The 26,755-nt window shown below is 45.0% G+C and overlaps 1 protein-coding gene across 2 annotated transcripts in view; it reads left to right on the top strand.

Annotated features, from left to right (window-relative positions):
• chst10 (carbohydrate sulfotransferase 10) overlaps positions 1 to 16,566 on the top strand; it is a 98,153-nt gene extending 81,587 nt beyond the window's left edge. For both annotated transcript variants that reach the window (XM_072476600.1, XM_072476599.1), the window contains exons 4-6: positions 384 to 618; positions 12,606 to 12,711; positions 12,905 to 16,566. In XM_072476600.1, coding sequence (XP_072332701.1) covers positions 384 to 618; positions 12,606 to 12,711; positions 12,905 to 13,442 — 879 coding nt within the window. In that variant the 3' untranslated portion in view covers positions 13,443 to 16,566. The remainder of the gene's footprint in view (positions 1 to 383; positions 619 to 12,605; positions 12,712 to 12,904) is intronic.
• The last annotated feature ends 10,189 nt before the right edge of the window (positions 16,567 to 26,755 follow it).

Here is a 26,755-nt window from a genome sequence, read left to right as displayed (position 1 = left end):
CCCCTCTCTCTCCACTACCCACCTGTTCTACCCTTTTCATTTGCCATCCTTCCTTTCCCTTCTACTTTAAGTCTCTGCTCTCAACTCCAATGCACTCTCCTTTGTCCCTCCCTGGCCCCCAACACCAAACCCTCTCTACTTTCTCCAACCCGTAGGATATATATAGCTATTCCTTTGATTTGATTTTTCCCTGATGCTGTGGGGAAGCACTTATTGTCTTCTCTGTTCCTTCCCACTTCATTTACAGCTACATTTATGAACTTGACAAGTGGACTATTGATGGCGAACTCATTCAAAATATAATTTTAAAATTTGGGGTGGAGCTCTTGTTTTGTGAAATTGGTTAAAAATCTTATCAGAAAAATTTTCATTTTACTTTCCAGCCTTCTCAAAGTACATTGAATGAAGTAGATCTTCACTGGGATGCAGTACATGCTGAACGCCTCAATCTTCTGAAGAACGTCTGCAGAAATGCATCGTTGAAGAATTTGACACATTCTCCTATCACAAAGTTTGTCTTGGACCGTATATTTGTGTGCGATAAGCACAAAATCCTGTTCTGTCAAACCCCAAAAGTTGGTAATACACAATGGAAGAAAGTTCTCATTGTTTTAAATGGTAATTATGAAAACTTGTGAGAAATTATATCTGCATTTTGCTATCAGCAAGACATTGGGTAAAATGCTTGTTCTGGAGTAAATATGTAAATTTAGTTTCTAACTTCCCAAAGTAGATTAGCCGTCTATGCCTAAATACCTAATCATTCAGATAAAACTAATTTTAAATTGATTACTTTTATGTTGGTCCATGAGTTTAAAAGCAGTGATTATTCCAGAAGTAACATTTTGTGCTGCAGCTCCAGCATTCTTGGCACTGTGAAATTAGATGGCAATCATCCATTTTACAGGCACAAGTATACACAAGTTTACAGGCACCTAAGCATACAGTAGGTTGGGGGTGATGCTCACGCTCATTAGAAAGCACAAGTGTGTTGCCTGCCATATAAGTTAGGTCCAGTGTGCATGCCATGAATATTAAAAATGCAAATTAAAATCTAGATATGAGGATCCTACTCATGGTTTGGGGCTACTTCCTGATATTGAGTTGCCCCAGTTTCTGACTCACCATGCAATAAACTCAGCAATTTGTTGCACGAGCAGGCAAGAAGGACCTGAAGTACTATTTATAGATTGGTTGTCAGTTTGTGATTTAATGCTGCTGATTATCTTTTAGTGTTTTGTTGGCCTATTTTCTGACTTTATAAACTTCATTCTGACTGATTAGAAAATAATTTTGCTAGTGTTGCACTTTTTTTTGGCTACCTTCAGTAAAGGATGACTGGTTGGGTTGCCTTTGGAACTTAAGGATAGGGATAGCAGCAGGACATGAAGTCATCTTATAAAGGGTCTTCGGGAGGCACTTCATGTATCTCTAAGAGCAATGTATGAGGTGTCGACACTTCACAAAAGGGGCTGTCATCCAGTTATGTCATCTGCTGCAACTATAGCTTGAACCTTTCACTGTGGCATGGACAACACTGATTGAAGCTGTTAAGGCCACCATGTCTCTTATCTTTTATGCAACAACGATTTGCATTTATACAGATGTTTCATAAGAATCATAGAATTTACAGTGCAGAAGGAGGCCATTTGGCCCATCGTGTCTGCACCGGCTCTTGGAAAGAGCACCCTACTTAAGCCCACACCTGCACCCTTTCCCCGTAACCCAGCAACCCCACCTAACCTAAGGGCAATTTAGCATGGCCAATCCACCTAACGTGCACATCTTTGGACTGTGGGAGGAAACCGGAGCACCCGGAGGAATCCCACGAAGACACTGGGAGAACGTGCAGATTCCGCACAGACAGTGACCCAAGCCGGAAATCGAACCTGGAACCCTAGAGCTCTGAAGCAACTGTGCTAATCACTGTGCTACCGTGCCACCCAAAAGTGCATTGTAAAGCAAAATATGGCCCACATAAGGAGATGTGGGCAAATGTTAAAAGGCATGTCAAAGAGGTAGGTTTTAGGAGTACCTTAAAGGAAGACATGAGTTGGAAAGGTGGAGAGGCTCAGGGTGCAAAATCTAGAGCACATGGCTGAGGGAATTGAAGGTATGGCCACCAATGGTGAAGCACTTAAAATCAGGATACTCAAGAGGGTTTGTATGGTTGAAAGAGATTTAGAGGGGCAAGGTCAGTAGAGATTTTGAAACAAAGTTGAGAATTTTAAAATTGAAGCATTTCTTAGCTGGTGGCAATATGGATCCGTGAGCCCAGGCATAATGGGTTAACAGGATTTGGTGTGAGCTAGAACGAGCAGTTTTGGGATGATGCCAAGTTTACAGCGGGTAGAACATGGTATATGGCATACCAGCCAGGAGTGCACTGGAATAATCAAGTGAGGTAACAAAAACATGTATGGGGGTTTTAGCAGCATGGGAGCTAAGACAAGGTAACAGGCAGCATTATGGAGGTGGAAATACATGATCTTATTGATGGTCTGGAGATATGTTTGAAAGCTTAGTTGAGGGTCATTTATGACACCCAAGGTTTTGAACAGTTTGGTTCAGCCTCAGACAGTTCCAGGCAGAGGGAGGGAATCCGAGTTAGGAAATGGGATTTGTGTTGGGGAGCAAAGACAATGGTTTCCATCTTACAGTATTTAATTGGAGGAAATCTTGGCGGAAAAATGGATTGCGGCAGGCAATAACAATGATGTCTCACAGTTTGCTCTGTACTGCTGTACCAGGGTGGTCAAATTGGCTCGCTAATCCAGGAGAAACAGCTACCTACTTTCCCCACGAACAGAGTGAAGACGAGTGAAAGAGCATTAAACGTGCATGCCATGACAGGCTTCCCAAGACTGTATCCAGCGTGTCTTGAATGTTTCCCATTACAAGCCTGACATTTTTAACAATCAAAAGGTCCAGCTGGATTGCAACCGCAAGCAGCAAATCATGCAGGTCCCTGCCTGGCTTTCGACAACACCTTATCCGGCAACCCTGGAGGGGGAAAATCAGAAAAGGACAGCAGCTCAGAATGTCCAGTTCACCTAACAGCACATCTTAGGTGAATTGGACATTCTGAATTCTCCCTCAAGTGTACCCGAACAAGCACCGGAGTATGGCGGCGAGGGGATTTTCACAATAACCTAATTGTAGTGTTAATGTAAGCCACTTGTGACAGTAATAAAGATTATTATTACCTGTTTTCTCACATAATTCCGCACCTGTAAGTTTTGGTACCCATTTCCGCTGGACAACTCATACTCCTCAACAAGTCCTCCACAGTCCCGTGTGGGCGGGAAGCTGCCCCCCATGAATAAATCCCCAAACTGCTAGTTCCCCACCCATCACCAACCCCGAAACCCCCGTCCAGTCCCCCCGGAGCAAACCTGTGATTCCCACAGATCAGAGCCCAAACCGAGGCCCCTTCAAGCCTCAAGTGCTGTCGCCACTGTCCCCACACCCTCATGGCCGCCGCCACTACCGGACTTGTGGAGTACCTGTCCGGTGAGAATGACAGAGGTGCCATCAACAGCACCATCAAACTGGCCTTGCAAGAGGCTGCCTCCATCCGATTCCTTACCGACTCCTCCCCCACTTCCTTACCATGGCTATATTTTCCACCCAGTAGTAATTTATTAAATTTGGCACGGCCAGCCCCCTCCCCCCGCTCCAACAGCCCCTTCTTTACTCGTGGCACCTTCCCGCCCACACAAATCCCGATATCAATGTGTTAACCTTCCTAAAAAGGGCCTTTGAGAAAGAAATCGGGAGGTTCTGGAATGCAAACAAAAACCTCGGAAACACAGTCATATTCACAGACTGCACCCACCCCGCCAATGACAATGGAAGGGGATCAGGGTTATGGGTAGAAAGCAGGAGAATGGGGATGAGAAAAATATCAGCAATGATTGAATGGCGGAACAGACCTGATGGGCCGAGTGGCCTAATTCAGCTCTTATGTCTTATCGTCTAAGCACATCCCACCTCTTCAATTCCCTCTTCATTTGCTCCACCAGCCGAGCCAGATTCAACTTGTGTGATTGCTCTCATCCCCATATCACCTGGATGCCCAAATACCTGAAACTCGCCCCATTACCTTAAACAGCAGCTCACCCAGCCTCCTCTCTTGCCCCCTTGCCTGGATCGGGAAGAACTTGCTCTTCCCCATGTTTAATTTATACCCCGAAAACCGGCCGAATTCCACCATATTGTCCATAATATGCTTCCCAGTGGGTCCAATATATACAGCACCAGGCCGTCCGCATATAACAAAGCCCTATGCTCCAGTCCCCAGCCTCACTATCCTTTTCCAACCCCTAGATGCTTTAAGCGCCATTGCCAGTGGCTCTATCGCCAAGGCAAAGAGCAATGGGGAGAGTGGGTAATCCTGCCTCATCCCACGATACAGCCTAAAGTACCCCAAACTCACCCGATTCTTTCTTACAAGCGCCACCGCCGTCTGGTACAACAATCAAATCCAATCCACAAACCCCTGTCCAAACCCAAACAGCCCCAATACCTCCCACAAATACTCCCACTCTACCCGATCAAAGGCCTTCTCCGCATCCATTATGACTGCTACCGTCACATTCCATCCCTTCGAGGGCATTGTTATGACATTTAACAAACGCCTGATGTTAGTCGACATATGTCTCCCTTTACCGACTGCTGTAAAGGCTATTTAAAGAACTATAACTAAATTAAAGACTGATGATTGTAAATACGGTTGCATGCATTGCTTGCTTCCAAAGAAACCTCCTCAATTCTGTTGACAAATCTGAGTGATATGTGTTTTATAGACTAGAATTAGGAACATAAATAGGAGCATGATTACACCACTCGATCGTGTGAGCCTGCTCCGCCACCTCTCTCAATTCCACTTTCCTGCTCACTTGCTATAAACTTTGATTCCCTGAGAGACCCAAATTCCAAGCCTTGAATGTACTCAACAGTTGAGCATCCACAAGCCTCTGGGATAGAGAATTCCAAAGATTCTCAACCATTTGAGTCAATAATTTTCTACTCACTTCAGAAGGGGCTGGTTTAGCTCATTGGGCTAAATCGCTGGCTTTTAAAGCAGACCAAGGCAGGCCAGCAGCACGGTTCAATTCCCGTACCAGCCTCCCCGAACTGGCGCCGGAATGTGGCGACTAGGGGCTTTTCACAGTAACTTAATTGAAGCCTACTCGTGACAATAAGCTATTTTCATTTCATTTCATTCCTAAGTGGTTGAAACCCTATCCTAAGTATATGCCCCCATGTTCTAGATTCCAACCCAGGGGAAACAAGCTCCCTGTTGCTATCCTGTCCAGTCCCTTCAGAATCTTGAATGTTGCAATGAGACCCTTCTTCTTACGTCTTACTCAGCCTCTCATCATAGGACAACCTCTCCTTTCAATCTAGTGAACCTGCTATATCCTGCCTCCAGGAAAATGTATCCTTCCTGAGATACACAATGTCCACAGATTCACAGTGTCAGGATGGCACAGTGGTTGGAACCGTGGTTTCACGATTCTGGGGTCCCGGGATCGATTCTCGGCTTGGGTCACTGTCAGTGCGGAGTCTGCGCGTTCCCCCTGTATGTGCATGGGTTTCCTCCAGGTGCTCCGGTTTCCTCCCACAGTCCAAAAATGTGCAGGTTGGGCGGATTGGCCATGCTAAATTGCCCTTGGTGTCCAAAAAAGCTTAGGTGGGGTTACGGGGATAGGGTGTGGGCGTGGACTTAAGTAGGGTGCTCTTTCCAAGAGCCGGTGCAGACTCGATTGGCCGAATGGCCTCCTTCTGCACTGTAATGCAGATGATACGAAGACCAAACTATGCTCAGTACTGATCTCCCCAAAGCCCTGTACAATTGTAGCAAGAATTCCTTGTTCTTACATAGATACATATATAGAACATACAGAAGGCCATTCGGCCCATCGAGTCTGCACCGACCCACTTAGGTCCTCACTTCCACCCTATCCCCATAACCCAATAACGCCTCCTAACCTTTTTGGACACTAAGGGCAATTTAGCATGGCCAATCCACCTAACCTAATCTTTGGACTGTGGGAGGAAACCGGAGCACCCAGAGGAAACCCACGCAAACACGGGGAGAACGTGCAGACTCCGCACAGACAGAGACCCAGCGGACAATCGAACCTGGGACCCTGGCGCTGTGAAGCCACAGTGCTAGCCACGTGTGCTACCGTGCTGCCCACAATGAAAGTGGAGAATGTGGGCATCTTGTACTCCAGGTTTCTTGCAATAAAAGCCAACATTTATTTTAAAGAGATATAGACAGGTTAAGTAAATGGGCACTAAAGTGGTGTATATTTGGGAAAGTGTAAGGTTATTCAATTGTAGAACCAGTTTTTCGCTATCAAAGTAGTAACTTGAGTCGCAAAATGCCATTTGCCTTTCAAACTTTTTGCAGTAGCTGCATGCTAACTTTGTGATCCCTGTTTGAGTACACCCAAGTCTTTTTGAACATCAACATTTAAAAGTTTCATATCTTTTACAAGTATTCAGATTTATAACAATAATATTTATTGTCACAAGTAGGTTTACATTAACACTGCACTGACGTTACTGTGAAAATCCCCTAGTCGCCGCAATCCGGTACAAGGGGGGAGAATTCAGAATGTCCAATTCACCTAACAGCACATCTTTCGGGACTTCTGGGAGGAAACCGGAGCACCCGGAGGAAACTCATGCAGACACAGGGAGAATGTGCAACCTCCGCACAGACAGTGACCCAAGCTGGGAATTGAACTTGGGACCCTGGCGTTGTGAAGCAACAGTGCTAAAGTGAATAACCTTACACTTTCCCAAATGTACACCACTTTAGTGCCCATTTACTTAACCTGTCTATATCTCTTTACATCCTCATTTTGTCATCTCCACAACTTGCATTCCCACTGCGCTATGTGTCATCAACGAACTTGCATACATTACTCTTGGTCTCTTACTTTAACTCATTGCTATCAATTGTAGAACCGGTTTTTCACTATCAAAGTAGTAACTTGAGTCGCAAAGTTTCCTGCTTTGCAGACCCACCTCGTATTAAAGGGCCAGAATTTTGCTATCAATGTGGTAACTTGAGTAGGGAAATTTCCTGACTGCAGGCCCATTTAAATGATTCTATTACACCAAATTTTCACTCGAAATAGGCAGGGACAGGGTAGAGTTGGGCCATTGACCCCGAAAACTGATTGTAGGCAGCCAAAGAGGCAGACGAGTGTTGACGCACCTAGGTTCCCTCGGACTTTGTCACTGTTTAAGAAGTTGTTGGGCCTTCAAGCCCTCGCCCTTCACACGCCTCACACCTCCAACACAGTCCCTTCCATTGGCTGCTCCATGCCAACTCATGCCCTCACCCATCCCCAGGCACTTTATGCCCTTATGGCCCCTTAATGCCAACTGATACCCACGGTCCCTCATACACCACCTCCAATAGCCATTTGCCCAATATCCACCGTGGCAGACCTCAAGAGCTATGTGAAAATGAAAAAATAGTTCTCGCTCAAGCAGACTCGATAATGAAAAAAGATTCCATTCAAAAAATGCATTCAAAACTTAAATCCCGTCAAATGTTCAACCTGCTATAAAAACAAATATACTTCTACTCAGTAACCATTTCAAAGACAGCTAGTCCATTAAACACCTCTTTAAACTGTCAATCACAATGTGAACCCACCCCTTCCACTAAGAGAAGTGATTTTGTAGCTTTTAAAGCTCAGCGAAGCATTCATAATGACCTCAGCTGTAATATACAGCCCTTAGGAAATGTCAACAAAGAACCTTATTGAAGTTGTAACAACAGATGGTGATGTTTTTATTTCTAACCGACAATGGGTGGCCTGTCAATAAAAGAAGTTCAGCAGAAGGTGTTGAGCTCAAGTTCTGCAACGGCCTTGAATCCACAGCCTCCTAACTCAGAGGTGAGAGTGCGACCAACTGAGCCACAGATTACACTCAGAATAAAGAAGTTTATAGAAATGATTCAAAATTTTCAACAAAAATACCTGAAAACCTTTAATAAAAATTTTTTTTTTAAAATAAATAAAAATACCTTCAATTATGAATCAAATACACAGTGGGAAAGATCTATCTGAAGCTTACCAGGGAAATTAAGTATAGTATTAGATTAAAATAACAGGTTTATAATGTTGCTAAGAATTTTGTATGCATGAGGATTGGGAGAGTTTCATAAATTAGCAAAGGATGCCCAAAAAGGTAATAAAAAGGGGAAAATATAGAATTAGAGTAAACTAACCAAGAATATATAAACAGATTGTAACAGTGTTGACAAGTATATAAAAAAGAAGAGAGCAGCTAAAATAAACATTGCTCCCTCAGACACAGAGATAAGGAATTATCACGAGGAGTGAGGAAATAACAGAGATGCTGAATAGATATTTTGAGATTGTCTTCACACTAGAAGATACAAGTTACATACCAGAAAAAGAAAGTAACCAAAGGTTAATGGGTGCATTACTTTTTGAAATTAATATCAGTAGAAAAAAATAATTTAAAGAAAATTATGAACTTAAGGGACCTGCAAATGAAACCCACTTCCCTTGAATAAATAAAAAAATAAATGTAATTAAATGTGGACTCTTAACACCTCAAACTCTCTCAGTAGAACATTGTTTTTAGTTCTATCTGTCATTGGTGCCTGCATGGACTGTGACAATTGGATCTTCTGCTCCCAATCCAAGTTCTTTAAGGGATACCTTTAACTCTGGCACTGGGCAAGCAACACAACCTTTGAAACAGCCAGTCATGCCTTCAGAGAACCGTATCTGTCCCCCTTACTATACTGTCCCCTATCACCACTATATTCTTTTCACTACCTCCACTTGTCTGACCTCCTGTACCATGATGCTATTGTCAGTTTGCTTATCCACTCTACAATCCTTGTTCTCATCCACACATGTAGCAAGTATCTTGTACTTCTTAACTATCAGTCAAAGTCAAGAACTGAGGCTCTTTCATCCCTGCTTCCTGGATCCCCTTACCTGCCTGACTTGAAGCCACATCCTCCTATCCCTGACTATTAATTAACTCTAAAGTTCTCCACTTAAGGGATGTGTTTGCCTTATGAAACAAAGGGCGCGATCCTACAGGTCAATTAAAGATGTTCAGGGCGCAAATCCCGTAATGGCCGGAAAATATCGTGAGAGGCCAAAAACAGGATTTGCACTGGCCAGGTTTCTGAATATGAACGTCCTGGCCCTTTCCGATGATACGATTAGGTTCACACCCAGGAATGGAAAGAACCTGATTTGAATTAATTTGAATCCATTTTAATATAATTTGCAAGTTTAAAGTCCAATCTTCAGACCTCATTGAATCTTCCCACCCACCAGTGTGAAGACAGGTGGGTGCGAATTACTACTGATTTTTAAAAATGGGAAGCAGACGCCATGACCCCTGAAAGGGAGGAAGGAGGTGAGTGCCCCCGCCACCTTGTACCAGGGTGTCCAAGGGGACTGTTTCCACTGGCCAACTTAATGGGGGTTGGGTTCGGGGGGGGGGCTCCTCCGGTACAGAGATAGCGGCTGTTGTTATTTGTCCTGAAGCCTGCATGCTGTGTAGTTTAAAAAGTTTTCAGTGCGCTGTGTCGGTCTGCAGGCTGTGTTGTCAGGAAATGAAAATGAGTGCTGAGTTACTCAGCTGTTAGTGGTATGGGACATCTGTGGGTTCAGGGTTCATGAGGTGGGGGAAGGCTGTGATGAGACTGAAGGAGGCTGGCCGAAGGGGCTTGGTTGAATGAGACCCGAAACGAAAGGCAAGATGGTAACCAGCCTTGTTTGGGGAGGGGGGTGGCATTTGGGTTTTGGTGTGGGGGGCAGGCATTTTAAAATCATGGAGTGGCTGTTTGGAGTCTTAAGTATAAATAGATGACAGCAATGAGACGCGGGTGATGCAATCTGAGTGAGAACACTGCCTCTTTGTCTTGCCTATCCCTGACTTGGAGAGTTATTGTGCCCTCTAACATTATGGAGACTCATGCTCTTCAAATTAATTGGCCATCACGAGTTAACTCTTAACAATGTCAGCTGTCCACATTCTCAAGTCAAAGATATGGGTGAAAATTCATGCTGTCTTCCGCGCCCTGGTGCCTGAGATGTCCTTAGCAGGCATCCTCTGGAGGGCTGAGACCTGCAGAGCCCCGGCCTACCTTTGGTTGCCATGTTCTGCCCATCACCTTGAGATACTCTGGTATCAGGAAGGGGGGATTCAGAAGGGCTGGTCACTCTCAGGCTCTCCTGGGTGGAAGGCCCCAGTGCTTCCTGCTCCCTCCGGGTGCTTGTAGACCCCTAGGTTACTCCATGGGATGCAGGGGCAGCTGGAGTGAGCTCCAGAAGCCTCAAGGTCATCTGGCGTTGCCAGACCTGGAGATCTGCCATTGTCTGAACCCCTCAGGGACTGAGCCATGCTTTGGATTTTTTCAGCCATGGTTCTGATGTCTTGCCCCAGGCTTTCCACTGCGCACTCCACCCTTGCAGTGTTGGTTTGGATGCCATGCAACGCCAGCAACTTCTGCAACTGAAGGCTTTGGGAGTCCTCCATTCAGCCTTGCAGTTGCAGGAATGTTGCTGACAGCCCCTCCTGGTATTCCCAGATCTGTTTTTGCATCTCCAGCAGCTGAGGGACGAATATGTCCAGGGGCATGGCACCTGGCTGGGATACAGTCAAATCCCGGGATCCTGCAGACCTCTGACTCTGATCTCCAAGACACGCCTTTCTCCACCTGAGGCAGTGTGGTGCTCACCAGATAGTGGACCAGAAGGCTGTCCGCTAAGTTCATTCACCAGTGTTTGCAGTGGTGGATAGTGTGGGTGATAGCTGTCTTCTGTGTCCTCCTCGGAGATCTCCTACAAGGTGAAGTTGAGAGTGGCGAGGGGGGCATTACTGGTTGACAGCAGTACTCCTTTCTTCTGCACTCATTTCCAACTTGCACTGAATTCCTGACTTTAACACTCTGTTTACGAAGCACTCTTTTTCGCATCACTCTGTTCTCCACATTCTCAGCTCTTATCATGCCCACACAGCCATCTTGGTACCCCAGGTTACCTCAAAATCAATGAGGCATCATCAACAACTAGTTATGCTAGATCCACAATCTGCGCTACAGCGAGGGTCGCACAAAGGTTCAGATAAGGTGATGCATCTTTATGTCACCCATAACAAGCTATTTCCGCATCTGTGTTTATAATGGTTTGTCTTGTTGTTCTGGTCAGGAAATATTTGTTTGTTTAAGTCTTCATGGTTGAATTAATATTCGTAATTTCCTACTATTCAGTCTGATGCTGGATGCAATTTTAAGGCACCTTTCTAAGGTGATTCTTAAGGCATTTCTCTGACCTACTTTCCTTTCCCTCATGAAAAGACAGGAGACTGATTTGCCCTTCTTTGCACTGTGTTGATTAATTAAGGAATCCCCTGTTGCATGTGTGGCCCCTTCAGAATTAACTATGAGAGCTCCAGTCAAGTTCTGGCCGGCCCTATTTTTCCCAATGGGCATCAGCTAGTGTTTAGACTTTCACTCTGATGATGGACTAATTTTGTACGCAGCAAAACAAGTTAGCTAGAGCTCTTTTCTAGTTCATGTCATCCTTCTGGATCCATGGAATTAAAGCATAGCTGTGACAACTGGGAAAAAATCTGGTACCCAAAGTTCCATTGGCATATGTTCAAACTATGTGACCATGGATTAATTATTATCGTCGTTCTTTTCTACCTTTTTTATGTTCTATCATAACTGCTGAGACCTCTCATTCATAATTTTATTACCTCCAGAATCAATTTATCCAGCGCCTTATAGTATCTCTAGCTCATCCAAAATTACAATACCCACATCCTGCTTCACACAAAGTCCTGTTTATCCATCACCACTGTTCTTGTTTAGCTCTATTGACTTACTGTAAACCATTACACCAAATTCATTTCTGAATCCTCCCTCATAGTCTTACTTATTTTACAACTTACATCTGTAGGAACACTTGAGACAAATAATAAAGCTGCATTTAAGGGTAGTTAGATAAACACATGACGGAGAAAGGGATATAAAGATGCAGACAGCCCTTGACTTTACGACATTCGAGTTACAACAAACAGCACTTTACAATGCCGGTTTCGACATGCCAGCAAACCGTTGGTCTTTACCAACTATAATGTTTCTTTATGTTCTGCCTTTCACAATCTCAGAAAGGGCAAAATGCTTAACAGATACGGTATAGAAGTATCTATGAAAATGCAGTCGTTATTTTTTCATGGAAAACATACAACTGTAAGGCAAGATCTCACAATTTTTCACTGTTCAGCAAAAATAGGGCATTGCACCTTGGTTTAGGCCCCAATTCCCCATTTATAACATTATTCCAATGAGAAAACCAATGGAGGAGGCTTCAGTGAGGCAAGAACACTGGCCAGGGTCTATTAGACCAAATGGCCTATTTCTGTGCTCGCAGTGCTTTGGAAGATCCTGTTATTCAGTGCAATCAATCTCTTTTAAGACTTTGTCCCTGTCTGTGCTATGTGGTATTTGGAATACTAGATTTTGGAATATGAAAGTGTTGTATTTAATATTTTTATCCTTTTTACAGGAGAATTTAAATCTATTGAAGACATTCCTGAGCTTTTGATCCATAATCATGAGAAGAATGGGCTCCCTCGCTTGTCGTCATACAGTAAATCCGAAATAACAAAAAGGTTTGAATAAACTTATTTTGACAATGTTTCCACAGAAAACATATCCTGATTACATCACCTATTTGAACTTTATTTATTGAACTCTGCCTATTGGATCACAGTTGTGATGTTTGTTTCATTCTTAGAACATGTTTTGGATAAGTATCAGTACCAGACTAGCATTATATTAATTTTCACTTTTGTTGTTTTTCAGATTGAATACATACTTCAAATTCTTCATTGTTAGGGATCCCTTTGAAAGACTTATTTCTGCATTCAAAGACAAGTTTCTAAAGAATCCTCGATTTGAACCATGGTACAGATATAACATTGCTCCAGCAATTATTCAGAAGTATAGAAGAAACCGTACAGAGACTAAAGGACTCCAATTTGATGATTTTATTCGATATTTAGGCGATCCTAACCATAAGTGGCTTGATGTAAAGATAGGAGAATCCATTATTCACTGGGCTACATATGTAGAGCTTTGTGCACCTTGTGAAATCAAGTATAATGTCATAGGACATCATGAAACACTGGAAAAAGATGCACCATATATTTTAAAGAAAGCAGGAATGAGTAATTTGGTATCCTATCCCCCAATCCCACCAGGTATTACAGCATACAACAAAACCAAGGTCGAGCAGTATTTCTCTGGAATCAGTAAACGAGATATAAAACGCCTTGATGCTCGTTTCCAAGGAGATTTCAAACTGTTTGGTTATGATGATCCCGAGTTTTTGTTAAATTAACTTAGCCAAGTTCCCAGTTTAATAGGAATACAATGGGTATTTACATATCTGACTGGGTTTTTTTGTTAAACACTGGACATTTTAACGCTACCACCAGCAGAGGTCAGTGAAGGTACATGGAGTGAAAGGAAAACTTGAACGACCATGCATGTATGCAGTAGTAAATGAGCATAGGAATAACAAACAGTATTTTATGCATTTTAGAAGTAGATAAGCAGTTGTATGATGCATGGAGCACATCAAACCATCATTACAGACCATGAAAGTGTGAAAATATTTCCAAGAATGAGAACAGTAAAAAAGTTAATTTAATTGCTGAACAGCACACCACTTGGAAGATGTTTCTGCATATGCCTTTTTACTCTTTTGTTGAATTGTCACTGTCACTCATACAGTCACAGATATTGGCAAAATATTTTTATGACTCATTCTAATCAGTTGAGTTTAGGTGTAAGCATTGAAAATGTCTTTTAATGCTATAGATAATAAAACTAAAATTTGCACATTTAAAGCTGCAGTATCCATTTTCAGGGATGGCTGTTTGTCATTGTTGTTAATTAACTAGTTGACAATTGGTACTTCTGGTGAACTTTTCAATTTCCTCCCTTCCTCACCCCCACAACTATCTTGCTCACCATCTCTCATACAACCTTTTTCAGCAAGGTGGGGAACAAAAGTATTTTTGGAGGTCAATAGAAAACGCTATTTACCAACAGAAGATTTGATGTAGTTTGTTCCTTTCAACAACCAGCACCTGTGGTGACTAAGAATTGATGGGAATTGCTCAAGCAACTTGGAAAGATAGTAAACCTTGGAGTTTGAATATCAAGCGGCCAACTAAATAAGCTACCAAGCAACAGCTATTTCTAAACTTTTAAATTAATCTACTGATGCAATGTTAAAAATTAATTTCACAAAAAACAGGTTTTATTTTGCAAACCACATTGAGACATGTTAGAACTTCCATGTGTCATGATTCTGATATTTGTGCTAGCTGTTGTTTGTACCGTATTCATGTCAGTAGTTGTCCTTCAGAAATATATTTAAACTGGTGCACAAAATACATATGAAATTGTTTTAACCGCTTGGGTGTCAGGACCTTTTCTTCCCAAAATACATTTTTCTTGTATCTATGGTAAACGTTGTAATACATGACTGCACCATTCTTGTGACATAAACCACTGACTTCCATTTCCAACCTTACCTTACCTGTCTGCAACTGAAGCCTTTATCCATGCCTTTGCCACCTCCAGACTTGACTATTCTAACGCTCTTCCAGCTGGCATTCCACCCTCCATTCTCCAAACAGTTTAATTCAACCAAAATCTATGTTGCCAATATCCTGCCCCACACTAGGTCTCACCCACCTATCACCCTGTCCTCACTGACATACAATGCCTCCCATACCCCACTTCCTCGGGTTTAACCATGAACTCACATGCAATGCTCCGAGAACTCTTCGTTTCTTCAACATCAGCCTTTTCTGAATTCTTCATTCCTTGTGCTCCACCAATAATGGTCATGGCTTCAGCCATCTCGGCACTAAGCTCTGGGATTCGCTCTCTAAACTTCTACACCTCCCCCTTGTCCTTTACATTTGTCCTTAAACTCACATTTTTGACTAAGCTTTTGTTCATCTTTCCTAATATCTCCTTTGTTGACCTTTATCTGAATAACCTTCTATAAAGTGCCCTAGAGATTTTTCAATGTTAAACGTGCTAAATAAATGCAGTTGTTAATGTTGTTATAAAAATAATTTGAGGAAGCTCAATTTCAAGGAAATACCCTTCAGAAGAATGTGCAGGAGAGGCCTAGGAATATGGAAACACCATCACCTGCAGGTTCTCCTCCAAGCCACATGTCAAACTGACTTGTAACTACATTACTGTTCCTTTACTCATGGTTGGTTAAAATCCTGGAACTCCTTGTGGTACTGTGGATGTACTTACACCATGTGGACTGCAGTGGTTCAAGAAGGTGTCTCATCACCACCACACGTTTTTCAGCGAAACGTTTATATTACTTGTAGGCTGATGGAAATATCACAATATTATCAACACTTAGTTACACAATGCTGGGAAATGCATTTTCTATGTATTTTAAATTTTAGTCTTTCATGAATTTATTATAATATGCTAAAGTAACTTTCATTTTGAAAACTGTTGCCAAGTTGTAATACTTTTATTTCCATTACTATTCTGTTTAAGCATTCTGCGATTACCTGCAGAACAAATGAAATAACAACCTACCATGTAAATTTTTAGAAAGGCAAGAAAATGGATACTACAACTTTAATTCTAAAATATTCAAAAAGCAAATAGCTTGAAGCATACAGTAGGATATGATTTGCATGCCCACAATGACAGCGTGGTTCCAATTTAGATGCTAATTATTGCCTGTGGAATTTTTTTCTCCTTCATATTCAGTCAAATTTGAGCTTTGACCCTCAAGTCAACCTGAACACTCAAAAGTATCGATTGCCTGTAGAATTTTTTCTCAAGTCAGCCTTAACTCTCAACAGTATTGATAGATCATTTTACTGAAAAACTTTGTGAAACTATAAACTGAACCAATTCTTCATCTGCCGGAGTCCCAGTGCTTAACATTGAATTAATTGCAGGTGGTAAACTACCACTAGGCATGATATTTGAAATACACTTTCTCCAATAAATAATGTTATATTTCCAGATACAATTATTGAAGAATAGAACTATTAGTGATACTTAAATTGCATTCGAGCTAAGGATTCAAATCTTGCTCCAATTTAAAAACAATTTTCAGTTAGAGGCCTAAAGCCACTTTAGAATAAAGTTATAGCTAATTTTGTTTGGGTACAGTGTTCATATATACATTTATTTCAAAAGCATACCCAGTGAAAGGAATATAATTCACATTTGTTTTTCTGTAAAATTGCTTTGTTAATCTGATCTTGAGTCTGGTGCAGTTTTTTTAATAGGTTCTGAATTTCACATCTTGGGACACCTATTTGGCTTACATTAACAATAGTTATTCACTCCATGAATATTTGCACTAATTTTCATTTTCTTGGGTTCAATTGTGTTTTGTAATTCTGGATTTGGAGTTCTAGAAGCAATCCTGTCTAATAAATGAGTATTGAAATTCATGTACTGTGACTTGTACTGAAGTACCTATGGTTTTATAGACATCGCCACGTAAGAATTGAGGTCTTATGTCTCAGTGGGTAACACCCTTGCCTTGAGCCAGAAGCTCTGGATTCAAGTCCCACTCTAGGACTTGTTGAAATAGAAGGAGCATTCATGACATGTTGATGATCATCTGGGAAACCCTTCCACCAGTTCCCCCAGTGTTCCCCAAAGGGACAAAAATATGTGAAGATATGAAACAAACCACACAAGACTGGTAAGGATTTGTGACTTAATATTAAACCCGGATAATATTCAAAAGACATATAAAACTTAAATTTTGAAACTAAATTAAGCTAAATCATAGTCCTGATCTTTGTATTGCTTCACTGTCCATTTCATCATCGGCAGCTAAATCTTTGAACCATCATATACCATCATGCTATATCTCCCAACTTCGAAAGTCTTATCGTAATCTACTCTTTTAACTGTGACTTCAATCCCTTTATCATGTTTCTCTTAGCATGTGTTATCCCTACATCAGAAGAAAGGATCTTGACCTGTTAACTCTGTTTCTTTCTCCACAGATGCTGCCAGACCTCCTGAATATTTCCAGAATTTTCTGTTTTGATTTCAGATTTTCAGCATCTACAGTATTTTGCTTTTAATCCCTATCACATGCCACTTTAATTTCATCTCCATTTCCCATTCTGAAATCTCTGCCTTTGACTTTCTACACTACTCAAGCCAAGCTCAACGCACAAATACACAGGTGCATCTCCTGGGCTGCAGCCCTCTGAATATTGACCACAGCAACTTCAGACTTTGTAATATCTCTTATTTTCTTAGAGGCTGAGAACGTGGAGGGTATGGGGATTGTGTTGGAAAATGGGTTTCTTCTTTCTCTTATTGTATGTCGGCAGACATTGTGTGCCTAAAGCATTTTCTGTTTTTAGGTTAGGATTTCTTGCATTTAAAGTCATGTTCATTTATTTCTCCCTTCTAACTCTTTTCATCATGGTACATGGCTATTCTCATGCCTTTTAGTTTTAAATGCTCTTTCGTTGTTTCACTTGATCTTCATATATCTTTCGGCAGCTTTCATTTCTTTCAGGTCTTCCACAAATTCTGTTTGAACATTCAACTCATTGGGCGCTATTTAACGGGGGGAAAAACAGTCATGTTTTGGGTGCAAATATTGGGGTGTTTCACGGCACCTGCAGTGCCGAGAATGACCCCGCTATCAAGTGGGACTTTGTTTTTTTTCTTACCTCGGTCAGGAATGCCCTGCCGTTTCTGCACTTATCTCACTGAGCTCGTCAGTGCAGGAAGAGATCGGGGTGCCATATTTAAATGTCGCCCCGATCTCTCGACCCCCTCAGCCACCATATCATGTCCTCTGGACTACCCCCCCCCCAACTTACCTCTTAGGGGATCCTTGAGCCCCCCCTCACCTCACCTCACCTCTTAAGGGCAGGGAACCCCTGGCACTCAGGCACCTTGGCACTGCCAGCCTGGCACCCTGGCAGTGTCCCTGCCAGGGTGCTTAAGTGGCACTGCCAAGTTGGGTGGCAGCAGGAGTGCCAGGGTACCAACCTGCCCAGAGCCCTGATGGCCTGGGAAACACCCTGGTGCCGTTCCGCCTGGTCCACCTTGGTGTGGACCAGTGCTAAACGGCGCCCGGTCCAGGCCTCGCTGGGGAGACCGTTAGTTCCCAGGCGCCAAGATAATCCACACAGACATATTTAAATGGTTAATTTAAATATGTTAATTTGGATCTCACCCAATAAGGGCGTGATCCAGATCACAATGTCTCACGAGATCCCATTAGACCTCGCGAGGCGTTCCGAGCGTCGCAAATCTTGCGAGAGGCCTCTCGCGTGATTTAACGGCCTCGTCGCGTCACTGAGGCCGTTTGATTGCGCCCATTATCTTTCTTCCTTTTAAACCCTTCCTTTTTTTTGTTCCATTCTATTTATCTTCCACTTTCCAGCTCTGTGGGATGTCTAAAAAGCTGGCCTTTCTTTTCACGTTAGATAGCTGTAAGCTCTAATTCCTACTTCTATTCAGTTACATTTATGGTCCAACCACAATAGGTTATTCTGATTTAAAGAAAGAAAATTACGCAAGTTCCTAGGGAATTCTACTATTGATCCTTGTGTGGATTTAAAATGTATTTGGTGTTACATTGGATAATCAGCCTACTTCGAAATTCTGTTCCAAAGTCCAAATACCACCACCACACAAGACCACTGTAAATAATAGGCTGTATTGTGTTTCATTTACTAAGTATGTTGGCTTGAATGGGTAGACAGCTCCTGAAATAAAGCTCAACAATGAAAGTTTTTTTAAAAAAAAATTTTATTAAGGTATTTGAACATTTTTATTACAGTAACAAAAACAATGACATCAACATGGTAAAATAAACATCCCCCCCCCCACCCCAGCCCAATCTTCACACACCTCAACCATACAACAACAATCCTCCCCTTGAAATACTGCATCTGCTGACATTTTTTATTTTCCCCGAGAAAGTCGACGAACGGCTGCCACCTCCGGGAGAACCCTAACATTGACCCTCTTCAGGCAAACTTTATTTTCTCAAGACTGAGAAACCCAGCCATGTCACTAACCCAGGTCTCTACACTCGGGGGCTTCAAGTCCCTCCACATTAATAAGATCCATCTCCGGGCTACCAGGGAGGCAAAGGCCAGGACGTCGGCCTCTTTCGCCCCTGAACTCCCGGATCTTCCAACACTCCAAAGATCACCACCTCCGGACTCGGCACCACCCGTGTTTTTAGCACCGTGGACATTGCCTTCGCAAAACCCTGCCAAAACCCTCTCAGCTTCGGGCATGTGGACATGATTTGCTGGGCTTCCCGCGCACCTCGCACAACTATCCTTTACCCTGAAAAACCTGCTCATCCTAGCCACTGTCATGTGTGCCCGGTGGACTACCTTAAATTGTATCAGGCTAAGCCTGGCGCACGATGAGGTATTAACCCTGCTTAGGGCATCCGCCCATAGACCCGCCTCTGTCTCTCCTCCTAGCTCGTCCTCCCACTTGCCCTTAAGCTCCTCCACCGGAGTTTCCTCCACCTCCGAAAGCTCCTGGTAAATATCCGATACCTTCCCCTCTCCCACCCAGGTACTGGAGACTACTCTGTCCTGCTCCTGTATCCCCCGTGGCGGCAGCAGCGGAAAGCCCGGCACCTGTTTTCTCAGGAAGCCGCGCACCTGCAAATACCTAAAACCTTCCCCGCTGGCAATTTAAATTTATCCTCCAAAGCTTTCAAGCTGGGAAAGCTCCCATCTATAAATAGATCCCCTATCCTTCTAATTCCTGCCCTCTGCCAACTCCGGAACCTGCCATCTAGCCTACCCGTTACAAACCTGTGGTTGTTATCGGATTCCTCGTTTCAGATTGGTCCTACATTCCCAATATTCTTCCAAAGCTTTGTCTGTCTTCAGCCGCCTAGACCTTATGTATGCTTCCTTTTTCCTCTTAACTAGTCTCACAATTTCACCTGTCATCCATGGTTCCCTAATCTTGCCATTTCTATCCCTCATTTTCACAGGGACATGTCTGTCCTGTACTCTAATCAACCTCTCTTTAAAAGCCTCCCACATATCAAATGTGGATTTACTTTCAAACAGCTGCTCCCAATCCACATTCCCCAGCTCCTGCCGAATTTTGGTATAGTTGGCCTTCCCCCAATTTAGCACTCTTCCTTTAGGACCACTCTCGTCTTTGTCCATGAATATTCTAAAACTTACGGAATTGTGATCACTATTCCCAAAGTAATCCCCGACTGAAACTTCAACCACCTAGCCGGGCTCATTCCCCAACACCAGGTCCAGTATGGCCCCTTCCCGAGTTGGACTATTTACACATTGCTCTGGAAAACCCTCCTGGATGCTCCTTACAAATTCGACTCCATCTAGACCTCTGACACTAAGTGTATCCCAGTCAATGTTGGGAAAATTAAAATCTCCTACCACCACCACCCTGTTGCTCCTACATCTTTCCATAATCTGTTTACATATTTGTACCTCTATCTCACGCTCGCTGTTGGGAGGTCTGTAGTACAGCCCCAACATTGTTACCGCACCCTTCCTATTTCTGAGCTCTGCCCATATCGCCTCACTGCTCGAGTCCTCCATAGTGCCCTCCTTCAGCACAGCTGTGATATCCTCTCTGACCAGTAATGCAACTTCTCCACCCCTTTTACCTCCCTCTCTATCCCGCCTGAAACATAGAAACATAGAAAATACAGCACAGAACAGGCCCTTCGGCCCACGATGTTGTGCCGAACCTTTGTCCTAGATTAATCATAGATTATCATTGAATTTACAGTGCAGAAGGAGGCCATTCGGCCCTTTGAGTCTGCACCGGCTCTTGGAAAGAGCACCCTACCCAAACTCAACACCTCCACCCAACACCAAGGGCAATTTGGACATTAAGGGCAATTTATCATTGGCCAATTCACCTAACCCGCACATCTTTGGACTGTGGGAGGAAACCGGAGCACCCGGAGGAAACCCACGCAGACACGGGGAGGACGTGCAGACTCCGCACAGACAGCGACCCAAGCCGGAATCGAACCTGGGACCCTGGAGCTGTGAAGCAATTGTGCTATCCACAATGCTACCGTGCTGCCCTTGAGAACAAATATAGATATCCTGGGACATTTAGTTGCCAATCATGCCCTTCCCTCAACCAAATCTCAGTAATAGCAATAACATCATACTCCCAGGTACTAATCCAAGCCCTAAGTTCATCTGCCTTGCCTACTACACTTCTTGCATTAAAACAATGCACCTCAGACCACCAGTCCCTTTGCGTTCATCATCTGCACCCTGCATACTCTTCCCTTAGTCACGCTGACTTCATGATCTAGTTCCTTACAGGCTTTAGTTACTACCTCCTTACTGTCCACTAACCTCCTCATTTGGTTCCCATCCCCCTGCCACAATAGTTTAAACCCTGCCCAACAGCGTTAGCAAAAGTACCCCCAAGGACATTGGTTCCGGACCGGCCCAGGTGTAGACCGTCCAATTTGTAGTAGTCCCACCTCCCCCAGAACCAGTCCCAATGTCCCAAAAATCTGAACCCCTCCCTCCTGCACCATCTCTCAAGCCACGCATTCATCCTGCCTATTCTTTCATTTCTACTCTGACTACCACGTGGCACTGGTAGCAATCCTGAGATTACTACCTCTGAGGTCCGACTTTTTAACTTGGCTCCTAACTCCCTAAATTCTGCTTGTAGGACCTCATCCTGTTTTTTATCTATATCATTGGTGTCTATATGCACCACGACAACTGGCTGTTCACCCTCCCCCTTCAGAATGTTCTGCAGCCGATCTGAGACATCCCTGACCCATGCACCTGGGAGGCAACATACCATTCGGGAGTCTCGTTTTCGACCACTGAACCGCCTATCTACTCCCCTTACAATTGAATCCCCTATGACTATAGCCCTTCCACTCTTTTTCCCGCCCTTCTGTACAACAGAGCCAGCCACGGTACCATGAACCTGGCTACTGCTGCCTTCCCCTGGTGAGCCATCTGCCCCAACAGTATCCAAATCGGTATACCTGATTTGGAGGGAGATGACCGCAGGGGACACCTGCACTGCCTTCCTGCTTTTTCTCTGCCTTTTGATCACCCATTCCCTTTCTCCCTCAGCAATCCTAATTTGTGGTGTGACCAATTCGCTAAATGTGCTATCCACGACCTCCTCAGCATCGCGGATGCTCCAAAGTGAGTCCATCCGCAGCTCCAGAGCTGTCATGCGGTCTAACAAGAGCTGCAGCTGGACACACTTCCTGCACGTGAAGGAGCCAGGGACATTAGCCACGTCCCTGAGCTCCCACATTGAGCAAGAGGAGCATAACACGAGCTCCCAGACTGGTGTCTTTACATGACGCCGCCTCCATCCGCTCCCATGCCGACCGCTCCCCCACTACCCACTTCCTGATCATGGCTATATTAGCCGCCCAGTAGTAATTGCAGTAGTTCGGCAGCACCAACCCACCCTCCCCCCGACTGCGCACCAACAACACTTTCTTCACTTGCGGGATTTTACTTGCCCACACAAAGCCCAAAATAATCTTATTCACCTGCTTGAAAAAGGCCTTAGGGATGAAGATGGGGAGGCACTGAAAGACAAACAGAAATCTGGGGAGGACCATCAATTTCACGGTCTGTACCCTCCCCGCTAGTGATTGCGGGAGCATGTCCCATCTCTTAAAGTCTCCTTCCATTTGTTCTACCAACCGTAGGTTTAACTTGTGTAGTACCTCCCATTTCTGGGCCACCTGGATTCCCAGATATCGAAAGCTCTTCCCTACCATTCTAAGTGGCAGCTATCCCAGTCTCTTCTCCTGCCCTCTTGCCTGGATCGTAAACATCTCGCTTTTCCCCATGTTCAATTTATATCCTGGAAAATTGCCAAATTCCCCCAAGATTCGCATTACTTCCCCCATCCCATCCAGTGGGTCCGAAATGTACAAGAGCAGGTCATCTGCGTAGAGCGAGACCCGGTGCTCCACCCCCCCCCCCCCCCCCCCCCCCGCCCGAACCAGCCCTTTCCAGTTCCTAGAGGCTTTTAATTCCATGGCCAATGGCTCTATGGCCAGAGCAAACAGTAACGGGGAGAGGGGGCACCCTTGCCTCGTCCCTCGGTGCAGTTCAAAATACCCCGACCTCAGCCGGTTCCTACGCACACTCGCTACTGGTGCCTGATAGAGCAACCGCACCCAGTCAATAAAGCCCTCACCAAACCCAAACCTTCCCAGCGCCTCCCACAGGTAATTGCACTCCACTCAATCAAAAGCCTTCTCCGCATCCATCGCTACCACCACCTCCGCCTCCTCTCCTTCTGAGAGCATCATAATAACATTTAGAAGCCTTTGAATATTTGCCTTGAGTTGCCTGCCCTTAACAAATCCAGTCTGGTCTTCCCCTATCACCCCCGGGACACAGTCCTCTATCCTTGTGACCAGCATCTTAGCTAGCAGTTTGGCGTCCACATTCAGTAGAGAAATCGGCCTGTATGACCCGCATTGCTCCGGATCCTTCTCCCGTTTCAAGATCAATGAAATCGAGGCCTGCGACATTGTTGGGGGTGAGGACTCCCTTCTCTTGTTTCGTTAAATGTCCTCACCAGCAAAGAATAAAGAAATGTACAGCACAGGAACAGGCCCTTCGGCCCTCCAAGCCCGTGCCGACCATGTTGCCCGACTAAACTACAATTTTCTACACTTCCTGGGACCGTATCCCTCTATTCCCATCCTATTCATGTATTTGTCAAGATGCCTCTTAAATGTCACTATCGTCCCTGCTTCCACCACCTCCTCCGGTAGCGCGTTCCAGGCACCCACTACCCTCTGTGTAAAAACCTTGCCTCGTACATCTACTCTAAACCTTGCCCCTCTCACCTTAAACCTATGCCCCCTAGTAATTGACCCCTCTACCCTGGGGAAAAGCCTCTGACTATCCACTCTGTCTATGCCCCTCATAATTTTGTAGACCTCTATCAGGTCGCCCCCTCAACCTCCGTCGTTCCAGTGAGAACAAACTGAGTTTATTCAACCGCTTCTCATAGCTAATGCTCTCCATACCAGGCAACATTCAGGCAGTGGGCTCAATATCTCTGAAAACTTCTTATACAATTCCACCGGGTAGCCGTCAGGTCCCGGGGCCTTGCCCGACAGCATGCCCTCCAGCCCCTGATTATTTCCTCAATCTCAATTGGGGCTCCCAGCCCCTCCACCAGGTCCTCCTCCACCCTCGGGAACCTCAACTGATCCAGAAATTGCCTCATACCCTCCACCCCAGTTTAAATGTCCTTAAACACCTCGTTCACCCCCGCTGGGTCCAGGACAGTATTACCGTCTCTGCTCTTTACTTTACCTGTCTCCCTGGCCGCCTCTCTTTTCCTGAGCTGGTGCGCCAACATTCTGCTTGCCTTTTCCCCGTACTCATAGATCGCCCCCCTTGCCTTCCTCAACTGTTCCACTGCTTTCTCTGTGGTCAACAGCCCAAATGCCACCTGTAACCTCCGCCGCTCCCTCAGTAGCCCAGCATCTGGGGGCTCCGAGTATCTCCTGTCCACCTGGAGTATCTCCTCTACTAATCTATCCCTCTCAGCCCGTTCCACCTTTTCTCTGTGGGCCCGTATCGAGATTAATTCCACTCTGACTACTGCCTTCAAAGCTTCCCAGTCCGTCGCTGCAGAGACCTCCCACGTATCATTTGTTTCCAGGTAGTTCTGGATGGACTTGTTAACCCGCCCACAGGCCGCCTTGTCCGCTAGAAACCCCACATCCAGTCTCCTCAGCGGGCGTTGCCCTGTCTCCACACTAACCTGTAGATCCACCCAGTGCGGGGCATGATCCGACACTGCAATTGCCGAGTCCTCAGTATCCACCATCTTCGGTATTAGCGCCCTGCTCAGAACAAAAAAGGCGATGTGAGAGTATCCTTGTGGACATGTGAAAAAAAGGAAAACTCCTTCGCCCTCGGCCGTGCAAACCTCCATGGGTCTAATCCCCCCCATTTGTTCCATAAAACCCTTCAATTCCTTTGCCGCAGCCGGCCTCCACCCTGTCCTGGATATTGACCGGTCCAATTCCGGATCAATGACTGTGTTGAAGTCCCCTCCCATGATCAGGTTGTGTGACTCTAAGTCTGGGACCTTATCTAACACCCGCCTCATAAATTCCACGTCGTCCCAATTCGGAGCATATATGTTCACAAGTACCACTCGCACCCCCTCCAGTTTCCCACTCACCATTATATACCTACCCCCCTTGTCTGACACAATTCTCTCTACCTCGAATGCCACTCGTTTGCTGATCAAGATCGCTAACCCCCTGGTCTTTGAGTCCAGTCCTGAGTGGAACACTTTTCTAACCCACCCCTTCCTCAATCTCGTCTGGTCTGTAACCTTTAGGTGTGTCTCTTGTAGCATTGCCACGTCCGCCTTCAGTTCCCTCAAATGCGCGAACACGCGAGCCCTCTTGACCGGCCCATTCAGTCCTCTCACGTTCCATGTGATCAGCCTGAACGGGGGGCTTCCAACCCCCCCCCCCCCTCCCCGCTCACTAGGCATCACCCTTTTTAGGCCAGTCTCGAGCTCGCGCCCTCGAGTCCCCGCTCGGGCTGTCGCCGTTCCCGACCTCCCATTTGTCCCCTAGTAACAGTTCCTCCCCTGTCAGCAAAGCAGCTCCTCCCCTCCCCCCCTCGCAATAACACTAAAAACCCAATCCCCCAAGTCAAGCTCCAGCTTAACACCTGTCCAGCCCCCACTGTGCTTCTGAGAGTCAGATGACCCGTGCTGACTCGATAGCTCCCGCCCCTGGCACCAAGCAGTTTGTCTCCCTATTGTACTCTCCTCTCTCCCCCCGCCCCCCACATGAATAAACATTTTAAAAGCATCACATTTCCCAGTAAACAAGCAACTGAAAAAAAGTGAAGAAACAATCACTTTAGAAAAAATAGTCACCCAAAAAGCAGAACTAAATTCAAAGCCCATCCCCCCCTCTAACAAGGTCCCTGCGAGACAGATCAACCTTTAACCCTCCACACAGCCCATTATTTCACATAGAACTACTTAAATTTTTACAATCCAGCACCACAAATCGCTGCCACAGTACTTCTCCAAGGCTTCAGTGTCTTTTAATTCGCCTCCAGCTTCATTTCTTTAATAAAGGTTCATACTTCATCTGCCGTTTCAAAGTAGAAGTCCCGTTCCTCATGTGTGACCCACAGGGGGGCTGGGTACAGCATCCCGAACTTCACCCCCTTCTTAAAGAGGGTCGTTTTTGCCCGATTGAACCCAGCTCGCCTCCTGGCCAAATCCGCTCCCAGGTCCTGATAAATGCGCAACTCACAGTTCTCCCACTTGCTGCTCCGTTCTTTCTTGGCCCACCGCAAAATGTGTTCCTTGTCCATGAAACGGTGTCCATGGCCCTCGGCGGTTCATTCGCTCTGGACTTCCTCACGAGGGCTCTGTGCGCTCTGTCCAATTCCAGGGGCCGAGGGAACGCCCCAGCAGAGGCTGGAGGCGCAGAATGTGTCGACCAAGGAGGTAGAGTGGCTGATCATGAGGATCGTATCACCTCGTTAGAGGCAGAAATGCTGATGATGGCAGAGGGACAGAAAATGTTGAGGGAGAAGGTCGATGACCTGGAGAACC

Source organism: Scyliorhinus torazame, chromosome 15 (genome assembly GCF_047496885.1).
Source record: "Scyliorhinus torazame isolate Kashiwa2021f chromosome 15, sScyTor2.1, whole genome shotgun sequence".
NCBI lineage: Eukaryota > Metazoa > Chordata > Chondrichthyes > Carcharhiniformes > Scyliorhinidae > Scyliorhinus > Scyliorhinus torazame.
The sequence above is the reverse complement of the archived record's forward strand: the minus strand, read 5'-3'. Positions and strand labels throughout refer to the sequence as shown.